The 20,420-nt window shown below is 55.0% G+C and overlaps 1 protein-coding gene across 4 annotated transcripts in view; it reads left to right on the top strand.

The window, feature by feature from the left end:
- The window catches only part of PTPRU (protein tyrosine phosphatase receptor type U), a 70,852-nt gene that overhangs the window by 43,787 nt on the left and 6,645 nt on the right, over window positions 1–20,420 (top strand). For 2 of the 4 annotated variants that reach the window (XM_055798450.1, XM_055798453.1), the window contains 14 exons: window positions 1,635–1,825; window positions 3,025–3,097; window positions 4,103–4,179; window positions 4,980–4,997; window positions 5,885–5,921; window positions 6,230–6,327; window positions 6,423–6,539; window positions 7,217–7,371; window positions 8,765–8,900; window positions 8,998–9,147; window positions 9,314–9,487; window positions 11,488–11,628; window positions 17,493–17,618; window positions 19,898–20,055. In XM_055798450.1, coding sequence (XP_055654425.1) covers window positions 1,635–1,825; window positions 3,025–3,097; window positions 4,103–4,179; window positions 4,980–4,997; window positions 5,885–5,921; window positions 6,230–6,327; window positions 6,423–6,539; window positions 7,217–7,371; window positions 8,765–8,900; window positions 8,998–9,147; window positions 9,314–9,487; window positions 11,488–11,628; window positions 17,493–17,618; window positions 19,898–20,055 — 1,651 coding nt within the window. The remainder of the gene's footprint in view (window positions 1–1,634; window positions 1,826–3,024; window positions 3,098–4,102; window positions 4,180–4,979; window positions 4,998–5,884; window positions 5,922–6,229; window positions 6,328–6,422; window positions 6,540–7,216; window positions 7,372–8,764; window positions 8,901–8,997; window positions 9,148–9,313; window positions 9,488–11,487; window positions 11,629–17,492; window positions 17,619–19,897; window positions 20,056–20,420) is intronic. The other 2 variants (XM_055798451.1, XM_055798454.1) reach the window with 1 other exon arrangement.

The raw sequence follows: 20,420 nt of genomic DNA, 5'->3' as shown, positions 1-20,420 counted from the left end.
TCCGCCGGCTGCGGGATTAATACGTTTCGCAGCATTGTCTCACGGATAATGGAAGCCCAGAGGGCAAACTTTTCCTCCTCTTAATACATCTGGCTAGGTGTATTACTTGTTGGTTGCTGTCCTCAACATGCCCAAAGGCTGATGGGTCTCTGAGCGGGGACTGCTGGCCCTCGGTTTCTTCAGGGAAGGGGCTGTGGGGCCGCATCCTGCTCCCACCTGTGTGCTGGCTCTGTTGCTGGCTGCTACTCATCCCTCTGCTTGGTAGAGGAGGAGATGCGAGGAGCTTGGGTTCTCTGCCACAGCTGGGGGCAGCCGCTGCTGTGGCCACTGCCTGCCTATAAGTATCGTTAATTAACGAAGGTAAATGAGCAGGCTGCTCCGTGAGCAGCTGGGGGCTGTTCCCCACCATGCCTCAGTTTCTTTGCACTTAAAAGGTGTCACTAATCCTTCTTACAGAAACGCAGGTGCGTCCTCGGTGTGTGGCTCCATGGAGCTGTCAGCATCTCGCAGACTCGTGGATTTAATTTCTCTTAAAACCCAGCGGTCAGTGCACCCGTCAGCCACGCCATGGGGTGCAGCATGGCTCTCCCATGTTGTCCCGTTGGTTCAGCCGTGTGCTGGCAGCCTGGGAGGGAGATGTTTCTGGTTGCAAAGGTTGCAGCATCATCTCCTTAGGGGTTGTGATGCCTGATGGAGACCCTGCTCTGTGCATGTGCTGCACCCATGTTGCACCCGTGTTGTACCCACACTGCACCAGTGTTGCACGAGCAGCCAGGAGGTGCATCAGGGGGCGAGGGGCTGCTCCTTGCATTCAAGCAGATCAAAACCACCAAGCCTGGGAGCTTTGCGAGGGGGGATGGCAAGGGCGATTTTCAGAAGTGTTGTTAGGGGAAAGTGCACCCAGGATGCACTGTCTTGCAAAGCTGCTTCCCAGCAGTGTGGGGACAGCGTTCCAGGCTGGCTGCTGCAGAATCCGTGCCTGCCACATCTCGGGGAGCTGTTGGAGTGTGTCAGGTTTTGTGCAGACCCAGATTTCAAGATCTGGTGTGGGACCTTCCCCTGATAAATGTAGGTGAGGTCTTAGTCTGGTTCTGCTGGTAATTACACAGCAAAGGCATAAAGCAGGTAAATGCTGCATAAACTCCCCAATTAAACAGCAGCGAGCTCCATTTGTGTCAGTGCTAGGAATATGGCACCGGTATCTAGGAGTGAGGAAAACTAACTGTTAAGCTGGGCTGGAGACTTTGGCAATGTGATTTTTCAAGTTAGGACTTTGTGTGAATATTTGGGCACGTAGCTCTTACTTGTCTGCAGGGGAGTTAATTGTTCCAGTAGGTGGGAAATAAGTTTATTAATCCCCTTAAGATCTTGCCCACTGATTTCTAAGAGATCTGCTGTGGTCCTAAAAGGCTGTAATGGGTATTTTCAGCTTTGTGGTATGGGAAGCGCTGCGGAGAGCAGAGGGGTGTCTGGGCTGCTTGTGGTGCCTGGAGAGGGTCTGGCTGCAGTACCGGCATCCCCTGGGGATGTTTCCAGGTGCCCTGTCACCCCTCTGTGGGTGCTAGGAGGTGATGGGGATGCAGTCTAAGGCTTTGCTCTCCTGATGGCCCCTGGTTCTCCCTCTGCTTCTGCAGGTGACCAGCGCAGCAGCGTGGTCAACGAGTCCAGCAGCCTGCTGGGGGGCTCCCCCCGCCGCCAGTGCGGCCGCAAAGGGTCCCCATATCACACTGGGCAGCTCCATCCTGCCGTGCGGGTGGCAGATCTCCTCCAGCATATCAACCAGATGAAGACAGCAGAAGGCTACGGCTTCAAGCAGGAGTACGAGGTGGGAACATCTTGTGCTGGTGTCTTGGGGAGGGTGGGAGGTAGGCTGGAGAAGGTGGCGCGGGTAGGACCCCTGTGCAGGGAGGAGATGCTGCAGACTTGGAGCTGCGATGCTCTGGACAGCAGGAGCTGGAGCTCACAGCTCTCTGGGCAGGCGTTAGCAGCACGTGGGGTGTCCCTGGGTCTGGATCAAATCTCTGGTCCTGGCAGCTCAGGATTTAATCATCAGCCAAGCCAGTCCTGCCAGCCCACACCTCTCCTGTCCGCAGTGCATCATCCCCTCTCTCCTGCAAGAGCCGGGGATGCTTCTCCCATTCTCAGGTCCTCCTGGGCACCACGATCTTGTGTTCTGCTGCTCTCCAGCACGCTTGTCCTGTGATAAGCATGGCCATAGCCTAAGGACAAGCAAGTCCTCTAGAGTATGGCATCTCCCAAGACCGTGCAGACCCTAGGGAGAGGATGTGGGAGAGAGAGGGGGTGTGATCCCAGGGGAGGGAAGTCCCCCCCGAGGGTCCATCCCACCTCACTGGGCCAGAGCGCTTGTAACGGAGCACACTGTTCTCCATGTCTACTGCAGCACACCCAACAGAGTTGATTCCTGACTCCTCGGTGTCCCACAGGTCTGGCGATTGAAATTTCCCAGTGAGAATACTGTTTAATGCTTGGTTGTTTCAAGTGCAGGAGCTTTCCCTCCCTCCCCCCCCCCCCCCCCCCCCCCCCCCCCCCGCCTTTCATGTATTGGACAAACCAGGGCTTGCTATAATCATTAGTGCTCCTTGAAAAGCTGCTATATGTTCTTGGAACTAGTCATTTGAAAGCACTCAGATATTATGGGAGGGGAGAAAACATGTAATTTCCTTCCACTTTCCTCCTCTTACGCCAATCTATGAATACTACTGTTATTATACACAAACCTATTCTGTGCTGGGGAGAGAAAGGGGCTGGGGAGGTTTAGAAAAAAAACCAAAACCAACCCTGGAAAAAAACCCAGGCTGTCTATAATTTGCTGGAAAATGGGGCATGTTGTGGATGCAACAGAAACATGTAGCTGGCAGAGCGTGCCATGGAGGTGGAGCTGGGGCTGCAGGACCCAGGTGCTGGGGTGGAGGGACCACCCTGTCTGCCCTGCTCCCCAGGCTGGTGCTGGGGGGGACCCCACAGTCCTGCCCTCGGGTCATGATGACCATCCTTTTCTTACAGAGTTTCTTTGAAGGCTGGGATGCTTCGAAGAAGAAAGACAAGACCAAAGGGAGACAGGATCATGTGTCGACATGTGAGTGCCATTAGCAAAGGCTTAGATGCCCCAAGCAGCTTGAAAAACCTTCTGAAGGGCTTTGGGCCTTTTTTTTGGTAGATGTGTGGTCCATGGCAAGAATAAACTGGTGGGGTTTGTTTGGTCAAGAGCAGCAGAAGGGTCCTTGCTCAGTGCTGGGGTCCCAGACTGAGAGCTTCTGTTGGGCATTGGACACCAGAGCAAATAGGAGGGCTGGAACTGCATAACTCTTGAGGATGGGACATCTTGGGGCGATGATAACATCACTATGATATTCTGGTTGGTGCTGGAAGGCCCCAGATAACCTGGGGTGTGTTTTCTTGTATGGACTTAGAAACTACAGCCCTGCCTTGGTGGGGATGTGCAGGATGAGACAAAGGGGTTGAATGGTGAGTTGTTAGGACAGCAGATTGGGAAGGGGCTTGACCCCACCAGAGAAAGGATGCTCCTCGCCAGCTCCCTCCAGTCAGTTTGGCACAGCCGCTTTGCTTCCTGCTTCATCTCCAGTGATGTTCTTGCTGAATGGAGGCACCAAGCCTGGCACTCCAGGACCTCTGGTGCTCTCTACCTCCTGCATGCTTTGTCCGCAACTTCATCCCTTCCGCTGCAGCATTGTCTGGGGCTGAGGTGGGCACCGGAGGTTGGACAGAGCTTTCTGCTCGCCTGTCTGGGCTCTGGCCATCCTGGTGCCCTGCCAGGGAGGATGGCAGGATGCTGGAGGGTGGGTGCTCTCTGTCTTTGGCAGGACTGGGCAGAGGTCAGGGAGGTGCTGCGCTGACAGCTGCTCGCCCGTGTCCCTGCTGGTCTAAACCACCATCTTTGGGAAGACCCCCACCAGTTTGTATTGATTGCTCCTGAGCATGTCCCACCTGCCTGCATTTTGCAGATTCCTGGTGCAAAACAATTGCAAAGGGCACCTAGGAGCCCTGGGACATGGCGGGTGACACGCTGTCCCCGTGCTCGCCTGCCCAGGGGCTGATAGTCCCTTCTCCCCTTGCTCTCCAGATGACCGTCACCGAGTGAAGCTGCACCCGCTGCTGGGTGATCCCAACTCGGACTACATCAATGCCAACTACATCGATGTAAGTAGGGACAGTGCCTGTCTCCGTGGGGGGTCTAGGCTGGAACAGCAGCTTCTTGTGGACCCTGTGGACTGTCAGGGTCTGTCCAGCGTCTGGAGGAGCTTAGACAGCCCGGAATGGGTTGATCTGTGCGTTCCTGAGACATGCCATGAAGAGCCTGCCTGATTTATTTATGTTCTTTTCACCTTCGGTTTCTGCTTGCTGTGTCCCTCCTGTCTGTGCTCCGCTCTGTCCCTCCTTTCTCATCCCCTCTCTCCTCCCCTTTTCCATCCTCTCTTCTCCCTTCACCTGCTCTCATGTCCATAGCGCTCCCTCCCTCCTTGCTGGGTGGAGGATGCAGAGGCTGAGGGGACCAGCTGGGGCCTCACACCGGGATACCCGGGTCCTCCCAATGCACGTGAGTCTGGGCAGAGCTGGGCCCTGGTGTCCTCTGAGAGCAACGTCCCCCCCAGCGATGTTCCCTGCCAGCAGTGCGGAGACCAGGGAAGGTGCAGGGAGGCTCCGCCGAGCGCAGGCTCGAGCATTTCCTGGATGTGGCAGCAAATCCCACTCTTCCCACCTGCTTGGAGGACGTCGTTTATCAGTGGTGGCCTGATGCCACCGCGATGGGTTCCCTGTGCCCGAGCTGCATCCCTGTGCCTGTCCCCTGTCCCCATGTGTCCTTTCTCCCCTGTGGCTGTCTGGCTGTCCATGCCCTGCTCCGGGGCAGGTGTTCTAACTTGGCTCTTGATTTCTGCCTCACTAATGTCTCTGTCTCTGATCTTTTTCTCTTAAACCTGTGTCCCAACGGGATCATTAAGATTCGGATAAACCGAGAAGTAAGTAGATGGTTCCCCTCTCCTCTCTGCTCCCGTGTCCTCCCAGGCGTCATACTGGGCAGCATGCTGTTAAATAGCATCAGGGAGAGGCAGGCTGGGAAAATCTGTGGATAAACTTGGGTATGGTCCAGGGAAGGGGAGAGCGAGCTCTCCATGGCACGTCCTCCCTGGGGTGATGGAGAGCAGGGCCTGTGTGCTCGGAAGAAGGGTTGAATTCAGCCTACAGAAATGCCCCGTGAAAGGACCCACGGTGGATGGAGAAGCCACCACCACCTCCATGCATGTGATGTGGCTTAACTCTGTTGGACCCGTGGTCAAGGTTGTGGGACGCTGGGTCTCCGGTCCCTTTGGCAGTGGTCTCGCTGGGATATGCTCTTTGGGCTGGTACGTCCCTGTGAAGAGTTGGGAACGGCCCCAGTAAGCAGCTGGCATGAAGGAGGGGAATGGGGCAGTCACTCAGCACCGTGGGGCTGTTGCAGGATTGGGGTATCATTAATGGGGCTCTCATGGTGGTGTTGCCGTGCTCAGCCCCGGTGTGGTGGCAGCAAGAGCTGGGATTGAACTAGTGGACCCCAGGATGCCAGCTGGGAGCTGCTGGGGACTTTGGTGCAGAGCATCGCTGAGAGCTGGTGTTGCATGAGCCTTTCGCGGGCTGTGGGGTGTGCGCCCTCCCGGGACAGGGTGCGCTGGGTGCCAGGTGGCTGCTGAGCCTCCTCCTCCTCCTGCAGCGGTGGGTGGCACCGCGCCGTTGGCCAGGACCTGGCCTGACAGATGTGGGGAGTCGCTACTAATTAGGTGACTGTGAGACATTTTAGGGGGCTGTGCCCCAGCTCCTGAGTGTCCTGTGTCCCCCCAGCTGGTGACCGAGGTCTCTGCTTCCCTTGCAGGGCTACCACAGGTCCAACCACTTCATAGCCACGCAAGGTGAGCTGCCCCTCCCTCCTCCCCTTCCTTCTTGGCCAGTGGGTCAGCAGCTCCCGATTCCATTCCCACTGGGATTTAACCTTGTGTGGGCAAGGGAGGCAGGAGTGGGCCAGTTTGGGTGACAGCAATGTGGAGCATTGGTCCCCCACGGCACCGCACATCCCGGGGCAGATGGGTGCTTCCAGCGCTGCGTTGGTGCTGGTGCTGCCGGCGTGGGAGGGGATGGGCAGTGGTACCGCGGCGCTGCCGGGGCTGGGTTCTGCTGGCCGTGCCCATCCAGCCCCTGTGGCCTTTCCTTCGTCCTGCAGGGCCCAAGCAGGAGATGGTGTATGACTTCTGGCGCATGGTGTGGCAGGAACACTGTTCCAGCATCGTGATGATAACCAAGCTGGTGGAGGTGGGCCGGGTAAGGACCCCATCCCATCCCTCTCTCTCCGGGCTCTGGCTCTGCCAGAAGCCTCCTTCACAGAGCCTACACCCCTTCCTGTCCTTCCCTTGCAGGTGAAATGCTCCAAATACTGGCCGGATGACTCCGAGATGTATGGGGACATCAAGATCACCTTGGTGAAGTCGGAGACGTTGGCCGAGTATGCTGTCCGCACCTTCGCTCTCGAGAGGGTACGGTCCTGCTGGCCATGCCCTGCCCTCACAGGGAGAGAACCAGCCGCTCTGGGCATCTCCAACCATCGCTAGATTGGCATTTACCAGTACCCTATTTATTTACCCCAAAATGGGGCTTTCAGCCCTGTTGAGGTGCAACTTCTGAACTCCAGGGATGATGGTAGCTTCTTCCTTTGCCTTTTCCCTGGCTCTGTGCCCTCTGCTGGGGCGAGCAGCTCAGCCCCGCTCTGGTTTCAGCAGTGAGTGAGTATTTAATTCCATGTGAGCACCATGTAAATGTGACAGAGGTGAAGGATGCTTTTTTTCCTCCGTGCTGGAGCGCAGGTTATGCAGCCATTACTCTGCGGCATGGTACCTGGGGATGGAGCCGGTGCGATTTACCCCTTACCTACAGGAATGTGAAATTACTGTCTAGTTATAGGGCAAGTAACAAAGATGCATGTAGAATGAGACCTGTGGTTGCTGCCACCTCCTCCTTTTCCTCCTCAGCTGATTTTTAACCCTCTTGCAGTCAAGGAGGAGGGAGCTGTGGGGCTGCCAGAGTGGCTGCCCACTGCGTGGTCTATCTGGCTGGATGCTGAGCTGGCAAGATCATGGACTCCCAAGAAAATCAAGTGTTTGGGTGGCTTTGTCCTCCCTGTGCGCCCTCACTCCCTCTCACCCTTCCCTTGCAGCGGGGCTACTCGGCCCGGCACGAGGTGAAGCAGTTCCACTTCACGTCATGGCCCGAGCATGGTGTCCCCTACCATGCCACCGGGCTGCTGGCCTTCATCCGCAGGGTGAAGGCATCCACGCCGCCCGACGCTGGCCCCATCGTCATCCACTGCAGGTACGTGCGTGGCCGTGGGGCAGAGCCAGCTGTGGGGGAGCATCTGCCTCTGGGGTGGGGTTTGGGGGGGTATGGGTGGCCCTGGAGGGGAGCACGGTGTGTCTTAGGTGGGTGCTCAGCTTCTGGCTCTGAGTGATGCTAAAAGCTCCAAATGATGTTAAAATACTCAGCAGGGAGATGCAAAAATGTGTAATTTGGGTTCACAGCAAGGGCAGGCACCAGGGCTGATGGCATGGGGTTGGATGTCCCTCTGCGATGGCATCCAGCTGTAAAGTGGCACCACCAGGCTGGTGGCAGCAGGTCCCAGGGGGCAAACATGGAGCAGCATGTTTGGGGGGGCTGTCCCAGCACCCCTTACTGATGACACAGCTCTCTTGACCACTGCTGGTGGTCAGGATGTTGGGTCTGGCCGATGGGAGAGGTGAGGAGTGACAGCAGGACAGCCTGGCAGGGCTCAGCCACCAGGACCCCAGAGCTGGGAGGACGCCAGTGGCACATCTGAGTGGCAGCAGTGGCTTTCCGTCCCCTGAGCGGGCGTCCCCACGCAACAAGTTAATGGCTCTTCCTTTGCTGGGCAAACAAGGAGGAGCTGATGAGCAGGAGGGATTTTTATTTTATTTGATTTCTCCCTGTCAACTGCCTCATCAGTATTCATTCACTGGCAACAGTGAGTGTGGTTAGTGCTCGTAGCCTGTAATCAGTGATAATCACGATGAGTGATTCATCAGCCCAAGAAATTAGTATTTAGCTGGAAAAGACTTTGTAGGAAAGGAATCGGGGGGAGCAGTTCTATTCCTGATGTGTCGCGGGGGGCTTGCAGCATTGAGAGGTCTTCTGCTGTAAGTCCAAGCGTGCCAGGATTTGGGAGCTGCTGGGTTGTCTGGCTCTGGGCATCCTGCTGGGCTCAGCCTTAACCTGAGGGTCTCCCCTGGGGGGGATTTGGACCCACTCTGTGCCAGGGGTGCCTCCCTGTACTCTTGGGGCTTGGTACTGAGCATCCTCCTCACCCCTTTTGGGCAGGGCGTCCTGGAGGACTGTCAGCACTCAGGTGGTTTAGCTGCAGCTTTTGTTGCAAAAAAGCATGTGGTTTGCTGTCTTACGGTAAAAATGCACTGCAGGCGTGGGTGCCCACAGCCTGACCACGGCACAACCCCCAGCCGCTGCAGGGGTGTGTCTGGGCAGGTGGTTTAAGGCAAAACTGGGCTTTGGTTCCGAAGGTGTGTGAGGTCCTGGCAGCCCTGCCTGGACCCCCGCTGCCCCCACGTTCGTAGGCAGGGACCGTACATCGAGCCCTCACGCACACAGACCTTGCTCTGTGCCCTCTGGCGTCTTGGGCTGCATGTGGATGCTGTGCAGACTGGGAGTGTTTGCTGTTTTCCTCCTCCATCCCCAGTGCTGGTACGGGGAGAACAGGCTGCTACATCGTCCTGGACGTTATGTTGGACATGGCTGAGTGCGAGGGTGTTGTGGACATCTACAACTGTGTGAAGACCCTGTGCTCACGGAGGATCAACATGATACAGACGGAGGTGAGCGGGTGTCAGGGACAGCTGGGGACATGTGGGGGCCACTGTCACCAGCATGTTGCGGAGGCTCAGCCCTCTCCCCTTCCCTCCCCCCTGAAAGGAGCAGTATGTCTTCATTCACGACGCCATCCTGGAAGCCTGCCTGTGCGGGGAGACCAGCATCCCTGCCAGCGAGTTCAAGCCCACCTACAAGGAGATGGTGAGGATAGAGCCGCAGAGCAACTCCTCGCAGCTGCGGGAGGAGTTCCAGGTGAGCGGCCCCAAAACCTCTGCATCCCCCGCAGCAACACCCCCTTGCTCCTCGCCCTCCCAGTGCCCACCGCTGCCTGCAGCAGCAGGCTGTGGCGAGCAGCAGGCAGGGGATTTGGCCCCGGTGGAGGCAGGAGGGGAGCTGAGGGGAGCACCTGTGCCTGCAGACCCTCAACTCGGTGACTCCCCACCTGGACGTGGAGGAGTGCAGCATTGCCCTCCTGCCCCGCAACCGGGAGAGGAACCGCAGCATGGACGTCCTGCCGCCCGACCGATGCCTTCCCTTCCTCATCTCCGTGGATGGAGACAGCAACAACTACATCAACGCGGCCTTAACTGATGTGAGCGTGTGTGTGGGGGGGGAGGGGCTGGCTTCCCCTGTCTTGGGCTGCTTTTCACAGCAAAACCCCACTTGGTTTGAATTTTGTGCAAGGGCGTCAAGGCACGTGGCAGCTGTGGGGGTGGGGAGGAAGGGCTGGGACTGGCGTAGCGGGGTGCTTCACCCCTTTTGTATAGCAGCATCTTGTCTGTCTCGAAAGAGCTTTTCACCTGCTCTCACAAGCTGTGTGCAAAGGGTCTTCATTTATTTTGTGGTGATAGTGGAGCACAGGAGGGGTTGGTAGCATTGAGGTGCCCCCATGTGCTGCCAGCGCTCTGGTGTGCATCCTCCCGGGGCAATCCAGGGGGCTCTGAGCTGCTCCCAGCACCGCCGTGCATCCCTCCCGTGCAGTCAGAAAGGACACCTGCAGTAGCAAAGCTGTGTCCTACCTGCTGACAACTGCAGAAGTCCGCCCTGAGCGATGGGCCTTTTGCCACCAGAGCCACTTTCCTCTCCTGGAAGCGAGCCGGGGTGCTTTGCATGGGCAGCGCTGAGCCCTGCTGCGCCCCGGGCACCTTCCCTGAACCCTCCTGCTCGCAGCTGAGCCCTGCATTTTTACCCCACGGGTGATTTATCACATTGCATCTTTGTGCAGATCTCATCTCACCGATACTTGCTCTTGCAGCAAAAAGCAGTTTGTAAAGCGGAGGAGCTGCACCCATTGGGCTGCAGGCTTTGGCTACCGTGGGATGGGAGCTTTGTTTTCAGCTTGCTTGCTGTTTGCATATCTATTTTATTTTTATACCTCACTGAGCCTCCCTTAATCTCTGCTACAAGGTCAGAGAATAAAAATTTTTTTATAGACAGAAAAAGCCCTTTGGATGAAATTCTTGCTGAAGGGATAAAACCCATTTCCTTCTTTTGAGGAGGGAAAATAAAAAAAGTCTCATTTCCTTTAAGTGCCAAAGTGGTTTGCTTAGTCGTTCTGTCCATCTGTCAGATTAAATTGGTCCGTGCTGCCCGTCACTGGTGCCGAGCGCTGTGCCGATGCTGGAGGAGCCACGTTGCTCCATGCCGGCTGCTGTCATTTACAGTGGTGCCCAAGGTCTGCGGTGCCATGGCAAACCTGGTGCACACCTGGTGAACTCTCCCCTCGCCCTGCTGCTGCCATTGCCCTCCTTGAGGGTGGAGAGCTCTCTCCACCGCCCCATGGACAGGGCAGGAGGAAAGGTCCAATAAAGGCATTTCCAGGAGCTAAATGAGGGGGTTTTGCAGCAGCCAGGGGACTCCCTGTTAGCGGAGAGCTGTGCTAATTCGCAGGCACAGAACATTTTCTGCTCTGTTCCTGTATCTGAAGAGGCTTGAGCTAAAGTGTGTAAATTGAAAAGTCTGATTGATGCAGCGCTGAGCTAAGCTGTGGGCTCCCAGTCCCTTGGCAAGCCAGTGTCAGGATGGCCCAGGGTACAAATCTCGATCGAAGCACAAATGAGAAATACAGTAATCATCTTCCCTCCCTCCCCGGCCCCTTTCTTTCTTGTAGTCTCTAGGGATCTTTTGCTTAGGGGTTTCCTTTTCTCCCCCCAAAAACACTGAGCCCGTGTCAATGGTTGTCTCCGCTGCTCTCGGTGCCCAGTGGTGTTGGGGCACTGTGGGGGGGTGATGCTGTGGGTGATGGTTTCATTCAGCCCAGAGCTGGGGGCTGGGGCCACCTTGCAGCCACGGCTTCTGCTTGTTCTTGGCTCAAAGGTGGCATCTTTTCCCTGGTCGTTGTACAAAACGCCCTTCCCTGTGAGAGCGGGAAGCCAGCACTTTCATCCTGACCGAGAGCAGGGAAGGCTTAGACCTGGTGTTACAGAATCTCCCCAGCACCAGGGCATGGAGGGACTGAGGCTGTGCCAGGGAGGCCAGCTCTGCTCCAGCACGGAGATGACTTTGGTGCCACTCATCTCCTGGCTTTTTTTGGGGTGCGATAGCAATGAATTCAGTGCTGTCCTTAATGGTGCTTGTCTTCCGTCTCTGCAGAGCTACACCAAGAGCGCTGCCTTCATCGTCACCCTGCACCCGCTGCAGAACACCACCACCGACTTCTGGCGGTTGGTGTACGACTACGGCTGCACCTCCATTGTCATGCTCAACCAGCTCAACCAGTCCAACTCTGCCTGGGTGAGTGCTGCCGCCCTGGGGACTGCACCAGCCCCGCGGGTGGCCTTGTCCTGCTCTGTCCCCACCACCTTGGCAGTACCGCCGCCCTTGCCTTGCTCGCTCAGCTCCTTCTTCTCTGCAAGGGGAGATGGGACTGGCTGCAGCAGCCAGTATTTATCCCCTGTAAGCAGAGGGCTGGCCAGCTGGAACCAAAGATGCGTTCAGCAGCAAACCAGCCTCCCGGTGTTGCGTTGCCATTGCTTCACTGTACCCTAATCTTTGTGGATGACCCAGGGAGATACGAGGTTGATGACAAGTATAACCTTGTCATTATAAATAACTGGTTTTTATCCTCCTTTTACAAAGGGGACAGTGAGGCGCAGGGGATTCCTGCTTTCATCTTCCGAGGGCACCGGTGGCTTGTGAAGGCTGCTTTATAAATCAGCCTGCTGCAAAGGAGCTGTCCTGCGGGTTTTATGGTGTGGTGGGATGTGCAAGTCTGCCAGGCTGGAGGAGGGGTGTCACCTGGGGGAGAGGGGACAGAAGCCAGGGAGTCGGGGGCCATGCTTAGCCTCACCTCGCTTCGCTCTCCCGGTGCATTGCTCCCAGGGGGATGCCTCGAGCACCTTTGCTGCCAGCAGAGTGGATGTAAAAGTCTGCTACAGGTCTGTAATGTTAATTCAATGAGGAATCTTACTGGATTTTTACATAAAATTAGCGTTACATACTCTTAATGGATGTCTGGAGAAGACTTCATTAGCTGGTTTATTTTATGAGTTGAGATCAGATACTCGATGTAAATGACCCAAAACAGCAGTTGTACCATTCGTCACCAGGATGCAGATGGATGCGGCACTGGTACTGACTGGTGTGTAAATAAGCTGGTATTTATTTATATATATAAATATGCTGAGCACATGCAGAGCTATGGAGCGCGCCCACGCGTCCCTCCATGCTGAGCTAATGCCACGTGCTCCGAAGGACCTTTGTGGGGTGACATTGAGCAGACCCTGAGCATTGAGGGATGTCCTGGGATGACGTCCTCCTTGTGGAGGTTTGCTGGGAGAGGAGGCAGAGCTGGCCCCAACGAGCTTCCGAGCTCGTATGCTGACTCCGAGGAGTCGCTTTGATATCAGGCTCATGTTTAATGAAGCCATCTGCCCGTGGACGCGCTGAAGTGAGCAAACTTGTGTGACCAGCATCGTTGGAAGGCCCCGTCTAGCACCAGCAGCTGGGACTGATTGGGCTGCCCAGAGCTTGATGATGGTGTTGTTCGAGTGATGGTAGTGATGATGATGGTTGAGTGTTCCTGGGTAAGAACCAGGGGGAGGCCAACAAGGCAGATATCCTGGTGAGGGTCTGTTATGGACCACCCAACCAGGGTGAAGAGACTGATGAAACACTCTGTAAGGAGCTGGGAGAAGTCTCAGGATCGCTAGCTCTTGTCCTCACGGGGGACTTCAACTTCCCAGATGTCTGCTGGAAATGCAATCCAGTGGAGAGGAAACAGCCCAGGAGGTTCCTGGAGCGTGTGGAAGAGACCTCCCTGACTCAGCTGCTGAGGGAGCCAGTGAGGGAAACATCCTTCTGGACCTGCTGTTTGCCAGAAGAGGAGAACTGGTGGGTGACATGATGGTTGGAGGCTATCTGGGGCTCAGCAATCACGAAATTTAGATAAGAATTTTTTGATTCTTGGAGCGGTAAGGAAGGGGATCAGCAGAACTGCTCCCTTGGACTCCCTGGGGGCAGACAGTGGCATCTGTAGGGACCTGGCTGACAGAGTCCCTTGGGGGGGCGTCCCAAAGGCCAAGGGCTCCAGGAAGGCTGGACAGGCTTCAAGAAGGAAGTCTTCAAGGCACAGGATCAGGCCATCCCCATGTGCTGAAAGACGAGCCAGCGGGAAAGACCAGCCTGGCTGAACAGAGAGCTTTGCCTGGAACTTAGGGAAGAAGGGGCAGGTGACTCAGGAGGACAACAAGGATGTCATGAGGTTGGACAGGTAGAAAGTTAGAAGGGCCAAAGCCCAGCTAGAACTCAATCTGGTTACTGCCATAAAAGACAATAAAAAGTGTTTCTATAAGTGGATTAGCAACAAACAAATGGCTAAGGAGAATCTCCGTGCTTTACTGGATGTGAGGAGAAACACGGTAACAAAGGAAACGGCCTCAAGCTGTGCCAGAGGAGAGTTAGGTTAGATATTAGGAAAAATTTCATCACCAAAAGGATTGTCAAGCACTGGAACAGGCTGCCCAGGGACGTGGTGGGCTCACCAACCCTGGGGGTCTTTAAAAGATGTGTAGACGGTGGTGCTTAGGGATGCGGTTTACTTGATGGGCTTGGTGGTGTTTGGTTGATGGTTGGACTTGATGATCTTAAAGGTCTTGTCCAACCTAAATGTTTCTATGACTCTGTGACAGTCAGTGCAGTAGCTGGACTGTGGCTGAGGGTCTTCCTGGAGAGCGTCGTGGGAAGGAAAGGTCCATCTTGTCATTGCTGGCTGCTGTTTAAGAGAATTTTTTTGATTGCACACTCCTATCAGTAGAAGATTTTTGAGCATACACCCCCCCCAATATATGGGTATTTATTTATATATATTGCGTATATTTATAAATCATACGTACGTTCTCCTGTACTAATATATTAGGTACCCTGTAAGGTGTACGCAGGCAGTATAAATTTACAAGGCAAGCAATAAAGATGAACAATATTTAGAGACATTTTTTTGTTTTAATGTATTAATGGTCAACCTCCCTTTTTGCTCTTGCTAAAAAAAAAAATACCATTAATAATACCAGTATTTTATAGCAGGGGCTCTGTGATTGCCTACGCTTCATTAGTTTTGAAAACTTTGGTTTAGCACTTTGTGACAGAGCCATCGGAAGGGCTCATTCCAAGTCCAGTTTATTTTGATACTTGGTTTTAATGGCTGTCTCTGCTGAACAGAATTCCCCACGCAGATGTGGAGATGCAAATGGAAGAAGCGCATCGCCGGCTGTGCTTATTAAAGCCCCATACTTGCTTTTCAATCCATCCACTGCTTATGCAAAGGGTTTTCTTGGCTGGTCAATGGCCATCTGCCTGGTGTCAGCCTGTGTTGCTTTTGGGTTTTTTTAGGAAATGCTTTTTCCATAGCATGAATTTATTTGAAAAAGCACTTTTTCAAAGTTACTTTTCTCACTTACTGTCCAAGCAGCACCTTCACCTTGAAAGGGCACCTTAAATTAGGTGTGTTTATTTTTTGGGCAAGATCAGCTAGGTAGCACGCTACTGAGAGCAACTGGTCATCAGCAAGTTTGCAACACTTGTCTTTTTGTAAAATAAAACTCCTTTAAGTTCGGCAGCTCTTTTAAACCCTTTGCTGCAAGATAAGCAGCAAGTCTCCATGTGGGACGAGAGATTTTCGTGGGTGCTCCCTGTCCCATTACAACATGTTGTAAACAAGTAATTTGGTGTTGAGAATATACCTTCTCTGGATGAGAAAAAGATAAATAGAATGAAAATAAATAGAAGTTCAAGTATTTCCTTCCTGCATCTCGATGGATTGCCTCACACATGCCACTGTGGAGACCACTGCCATAGGAAATCTGAGTGAGGAATGACGTGGGTATTCACTGCTGGAGACTGTGTTACAAGCCCAGAAGTCTTCAACACCTAGTTCGGTACAAGTGACAACCCCCTCTCTGGATTAGCCCTTGTGACATTTGCGACTTCATCAGGAATGTTTCTGTCCATGAGCCTTGCTGTGTGCGTCCAGAGGAGTGAAGAGAGCTGGTGCTGGGGCTGGGGGCCATGTCCTCTGGGGAGCGGAGGAGGACGCTGGGCTTGTCTGGTTTGGAGAGAAGGCGGCTGGAGGCAACCTCATTGCTCTCTGCAGCATCAGGGGAGGGTCAGAGCAGGCATTAGGAAGCATTTCTTTACCGAGAGGGTGGTCAAACCCTGGAACAAGCTTTCTGGAGGGGTGGGTGATGCCCCATGCCTGTCAGTGTTGAAGAGGCATTTGGACCATGCCCTTAATGGGATGCTTTAACCCTTGGTCAGCCCTGAATTGTTCAGGCAGTTGGACCAGATGCTGGACCCTTGTGGGGCCCTTCCGATGGAACTGTTCCGTTCTGTTTTCAGTGCCAGCCCCTCTGCAGGACGGTGTGACTGAAGGTGTGAGAAGGGGGCTCTGGTGGTGGCTGTGCCTCTCTGTTTCTCTGCAAGCCCAGAGCAGAGGGTGTTGGTGCAGACCCAGCACCCAAGGGTGGCTCTGTCATGGGCGAGCAGGCTCTCTGGTCCCAGCACGAGGACGGGGCTTGGCACATTGCTGCACTGAGCCCTGGCTGGCAGCGGGGGCTGCCCGGAGCCTTGCGGGCAGGTCCCGACAGGACAGACCTGCCTGGCTTCCCCGTGTGCAGAGGTGTTGGAGGTGGGAGGGTGGAAGGGCTCTGCCAGCAAGGTGGCTGCGGAGGAGAGCAGCTGCGTTGCCCCAGCAGTGGGCAGGTCCAGCTAGGGCAGGGTGACCGATGCTCGCTCCCACCTGTGTTTTTCATCTGGATTCATGTTTACCCTCGTGTGCACCAAGATACCTGCTAGGGACCAAGTGCCCCCTCAAAAACCCAGCCCTACAGCAGTGCCACCGTCTGACTGTCCCGCCCAGCTGCAGTGGACCACGGCGGGGAAGGAGACAGCAAAACTGATTTAATTTCTCTCTCTCTTATCCTGTTCTTTCATTCCATAGTCCAGAAATGCCCTTCAGCCTCGCAGGAGCTCACCGCTCCTGTGCCATCCTCACCCAGGTCCCCATCCCCTGCAGTGGCCGCTGTCCCCTGGCACGGTCTGACGGGGCTCTGCTATTTTTCTTCATTAGTCAGCCCTCCCTCTCTCTCTGGATGTCTATTCTTCAGGGATGTCTGTGTTACAATATTTAGCTGGATCTTAAATGTTTACCAGTTTAGGACCAACAGGTAATAAATCAGCCTTTATAGCAGGCAGCTCTGAAAGGTGACTTGGAGGGTATATCCCTCACTTGAACTTGTGTCTTGCTGAAGGAATTTTTAATATCCAAATTATAGTTCTGAGTCTAGAAGGCTTGGAGATTGTGGAGATTTATAGCCCCTATTAATAACCAATTATTTCTCAAAGACATTTGCCATGCAGTTAGGCCCAAGCCGTTAGATGACCTGAAATGGTAAATGCCCTGTTAAAGTGCGGTGACAAATATCATATATTTTGTGTCGATGCTGGTTTCCCAGCTGTCATGGTGTGAAAACAATCGCATCCGTGACCCTTGGACCAAGGCATCCATCAGTGCTGTGCTGGACGCGCGGCGGGGGAGCAGGAGTCACTCCCCAGCCCTTTGCTGGGCTGCAGCCTGGGGTGGCTTTGGCTTGGTGGGATGTCCTGGCCGTGGGGCGAGGGTCTCTGTCACCCCACGTTGCTGTTGCTGATGGCAGAGCAGCTTCTAAAGCCAGTGGGGTTCCAGGGTGGACTTGGAGCAGCCAAGCCCTGCTCCGTCATTGTGCAGGGTCAGGTCTCTGCTTGCTGGGGCAGGGTCCATCCTGCATCATTCTGGACCACCAAGGTCCATCTCCAGGAGCATCAGCTGTTCTGTTCGTGCAGTGGGGAGAGGGCTATGTGGATACTGGGGGGTGGACCTGACCTTTCAGCTTTGATCCCACAACAAGCTGAAGGATCCTCCATCCATCAGTGTGCCATGGGTCCTGAGTGAGCAACAGCATCATGGGTCCAGTGTCCCATCTTGGGGCCACCCCCTGTGCCAACAGCCCCTCGGTGTCCAGTACCAACTGCTCCGTTCCACTCCACGTTGCCTGTGATGCATGATGCCATTTCCCCGTGTCCCTGTACATGTTCCCAGTCCTGGTGAGCTGTTCTTCTCTCCGCAGCCCTGTTTGCAGTACTGGCCTGAGCCGGGGCTCCAGCAGTACGGCCCCATGGAGGTGGAGTACGTTTCCGGAGCGGCGGATGAGGACATTGTGTCCCGTCTCTTCCGAGTCCAGAACATCACACGGGTGAGGGTCTCTCCTCTGGCTTCATGTCAGTGAAGGGTGGTTGGGGGGCTCCGTGCATGCCTGTGTGTGCGCCCAGGTGCCCCCCAGGCATCTCCCAGTGCAGGGGTCAGGGCTGGGGGAGCGCCTGTGCAGGGAGTGGATCGCTTTTGTCAGCCTCTGCATTGAGGAAGAGCTGCTTTATGTGAACAAAGACCTTTGGAGAGCCAGAAGGATGATACATCTAGTGAGGCCACGCTGTCCCAGAGCTTGTCATTGCTTGGCCGAGTAATTTTCCATATAAACTGACTGAGTGGTGCTGTAGATGCTGGTGTCTTCTGCAGCCCAGCCCAGCTCCTCCAGAGGATGCAGGCCCAGCTTTCCTCGTGGCAGAATGGTGGCTGTAAAATTGTCATTGGCTCCATCCAACCTTTCCGGAGTTCACAGCTCCCTGCGGGATTTTAGATAACTCTGTAAGAAGACTTTTCTCATCCTGCCTGGAGGTCCATCTCTGCCCTGCCACGTACATATCACAGGATGGAGACTCCCCACATGGGCACAGCAGCTCCCCTGGGACCAGCAGAGACCTTTTCCTGCAGGGCGAGAAGATCCATGCAGGTTTTCACCTGTTGTCCTTGCTGCATTGGCGCTTGGCTGGTTCAGCTTGCCTTCGAACAAGGAGAAACGTAGTGAAAGCGGGAAGGGACAGCGATGAACAGCGCACCTGGGTGTAGAATACGCAGAAAAGAAAGCTGGTTTAACTGCAAAAGCCAGATGGGAAGAGCTGGCATTCTTGAGATCCTTAAATCTCCCAAGGGTTGCCAAGAGGCTGAGCCCAGCGTCCTACTGGAGGTCACTGGGCAGATGGGAATTAGAGAGCTTGGAAGAGAGTGTACGGCTTGGCTGGTGGCCTGGCTGGGAAGGGCGCTTTGGCCCGGGACCTGGGGTCAGAGAAGATAAATCCTGATTATCTGGACTCTTAAAACAAAGAGGGTTTTGGTTTGAGCTCCCAGTGGGAGCATCTGGCATTTCCTGGGTGTCAACACAAAAAAAAATGTGCTTTGCTCTCAGGTGGTAGAACATAACTCCGTGCTAAATTAAAATGCAGCGCGAGTGAAATCTCTGCATCTAAGAAGAGACTTCCCCAGGGAGCAGATCGCTGGAGGAGTGCTGGTAAACGTCTGGAGCCGCTTCTTGACAAGTCTCGCTGTCTGGAGGGGAGCTGGGCGTTGTGGGGTGTCAGAAGTCCTCCAGAGCCAGACAGAGCTTTCACCTGAGCTTCAGAACGCATCCCAGAGCTTTCCTTCATGGCTGTCAGAGGGGTTTTTCTCCTGTTTAACTTCACTTTTTTGTTTCACCTTTTCCCTCTGTCTTCCTGGCTTCCAGCTGGAAGCAGTGACAAGCCTGGGGAGGTCAGCCCGTCCCAGCCACATCACTGACTCCCGGAAAGGTTCAGGGAAGCCCCCGTGCGTGTGGGGTGTGCTGGTTGGAGTGGGCACCAAATGCCCCCAATGCCCTCCCCAGGCGGGACTCCCTGCAGAGCCACAGCCTGCTGGCTGGAGATGCTTTGGTGCTCATCCTGCTCATCAGGCATCTGAAACTGGGTGGCTGGAGCCCTCCAGAGCTGAGGATCCCCCATTTGCATCCTTTTCTCCTTCAGCGCTCCTGACATGTGTGCCACGAAGCCCTGAGATGCGGCTGGGGTGTGTGACCTGTGGTTTCATCCCATCAGGTACTTCTGGTGCCCTGAGCACTTCGGAGCAAGAGCCCCACATCTGCCTGGCTAAAGCCTGGCCTCATTTAGCTTTACGGACGTAATTTTCCTCCTGGAGCCTGCTAACCAGATTAGATTTCAAAACTAACCAGATTACCAGGGTATTAAGGCGTACTTCCACCGCTTCCCGCCTCTGTGGTTGGCAGCTTCTCATCAGCCTCCTGGTTTAGAGCAAACACAACAAAACCACATCCCCTGGGATCTTCTGCGTGCAAGACGAGGATGTGATGGAGAAGCCTTGGGGAGGCTAAGGGGTCTGGTAACAGGGCTTGGGTGACAGACAGCCCAAGATGCTGTGAGTTAGGATAAACCGTGTCAGTGGAGCTTCCCCTGGGTGGGATGGGGAGGTGGAACAAGTGCGAGCTGCAGCGGAAAGGGCTGAACCACCATCTTAAAGCATCGGGAAAGGGTTTTCCTCTCTTCCTCTACTGTTGATGCGTGGCAAACCTCTCTTGTCCTCCATCACACCTCCAGTGGAGGCAAATGAGGGCAGACCATGGGTTCAAGCTGATGAGGTTTGTTTTTCTAGTTGCAGGAGGGGCACCTGATGGTCCGACATTTCCAGTACCTGCGGTGGTCGGCATATCGGGACACCCCAGACTCCAAGAAGTCCTTCCTGCACCTCCTGGCCCAAGTGGAGAGGTGGCAGAAAGAAAGTGGCGATGGCAGGACCGTGGTGCACTGCCTGTGAGTGTCAGCTGGGGAGGAGCGGGCTGTGGTGGTGGGGGAGATGCCACCAGCTTACGTGTCCACAGTTCTTGGAAATCCTCTAAAAAACCCTCACCGGAATGGCTTTGTCCCCAGATAGTGCTGCCTTTCCCACAACGTGGGTTTTGGGTGAGGCACCTTGTGGTCACCATGTCAAACCTCCTCCCCGAGATGGATGCTCGGCAGCCCTGCCATTCACACCAGCGCCTGCCTTGCAGAGGATCCCAGCCCCCTCACCACATCCCGTGAGTGACGGGCTCCAAAGGGATGTGGCAGGAGCTGCGCAGCTCCCACCGCTTGCTTCTCATCGAGGTGGACGTGCTCTTCATCCCCCTCCTCCCAGC

The sequence above is a fragment of the Falco peregrinus genome, chromosome 3 (genome assembly GCF_023634155.1).
Source record: "Falco peregrinus isolate bFalPer1 chromosome 3, bFalPer1.pri, whole genome shotgun sequence".
Taxonomy (NCBI): domain Eukaryota; kingdom Metazoa; phylum Chordata; class Aves; order Falconiformes; family Falconidae; genus Falco; species Falco peregrinus.
Note: the sequence above shows the minus strand (reverse complement) of the source record. Positions and strands in the feature narration are given on the sequence as shown.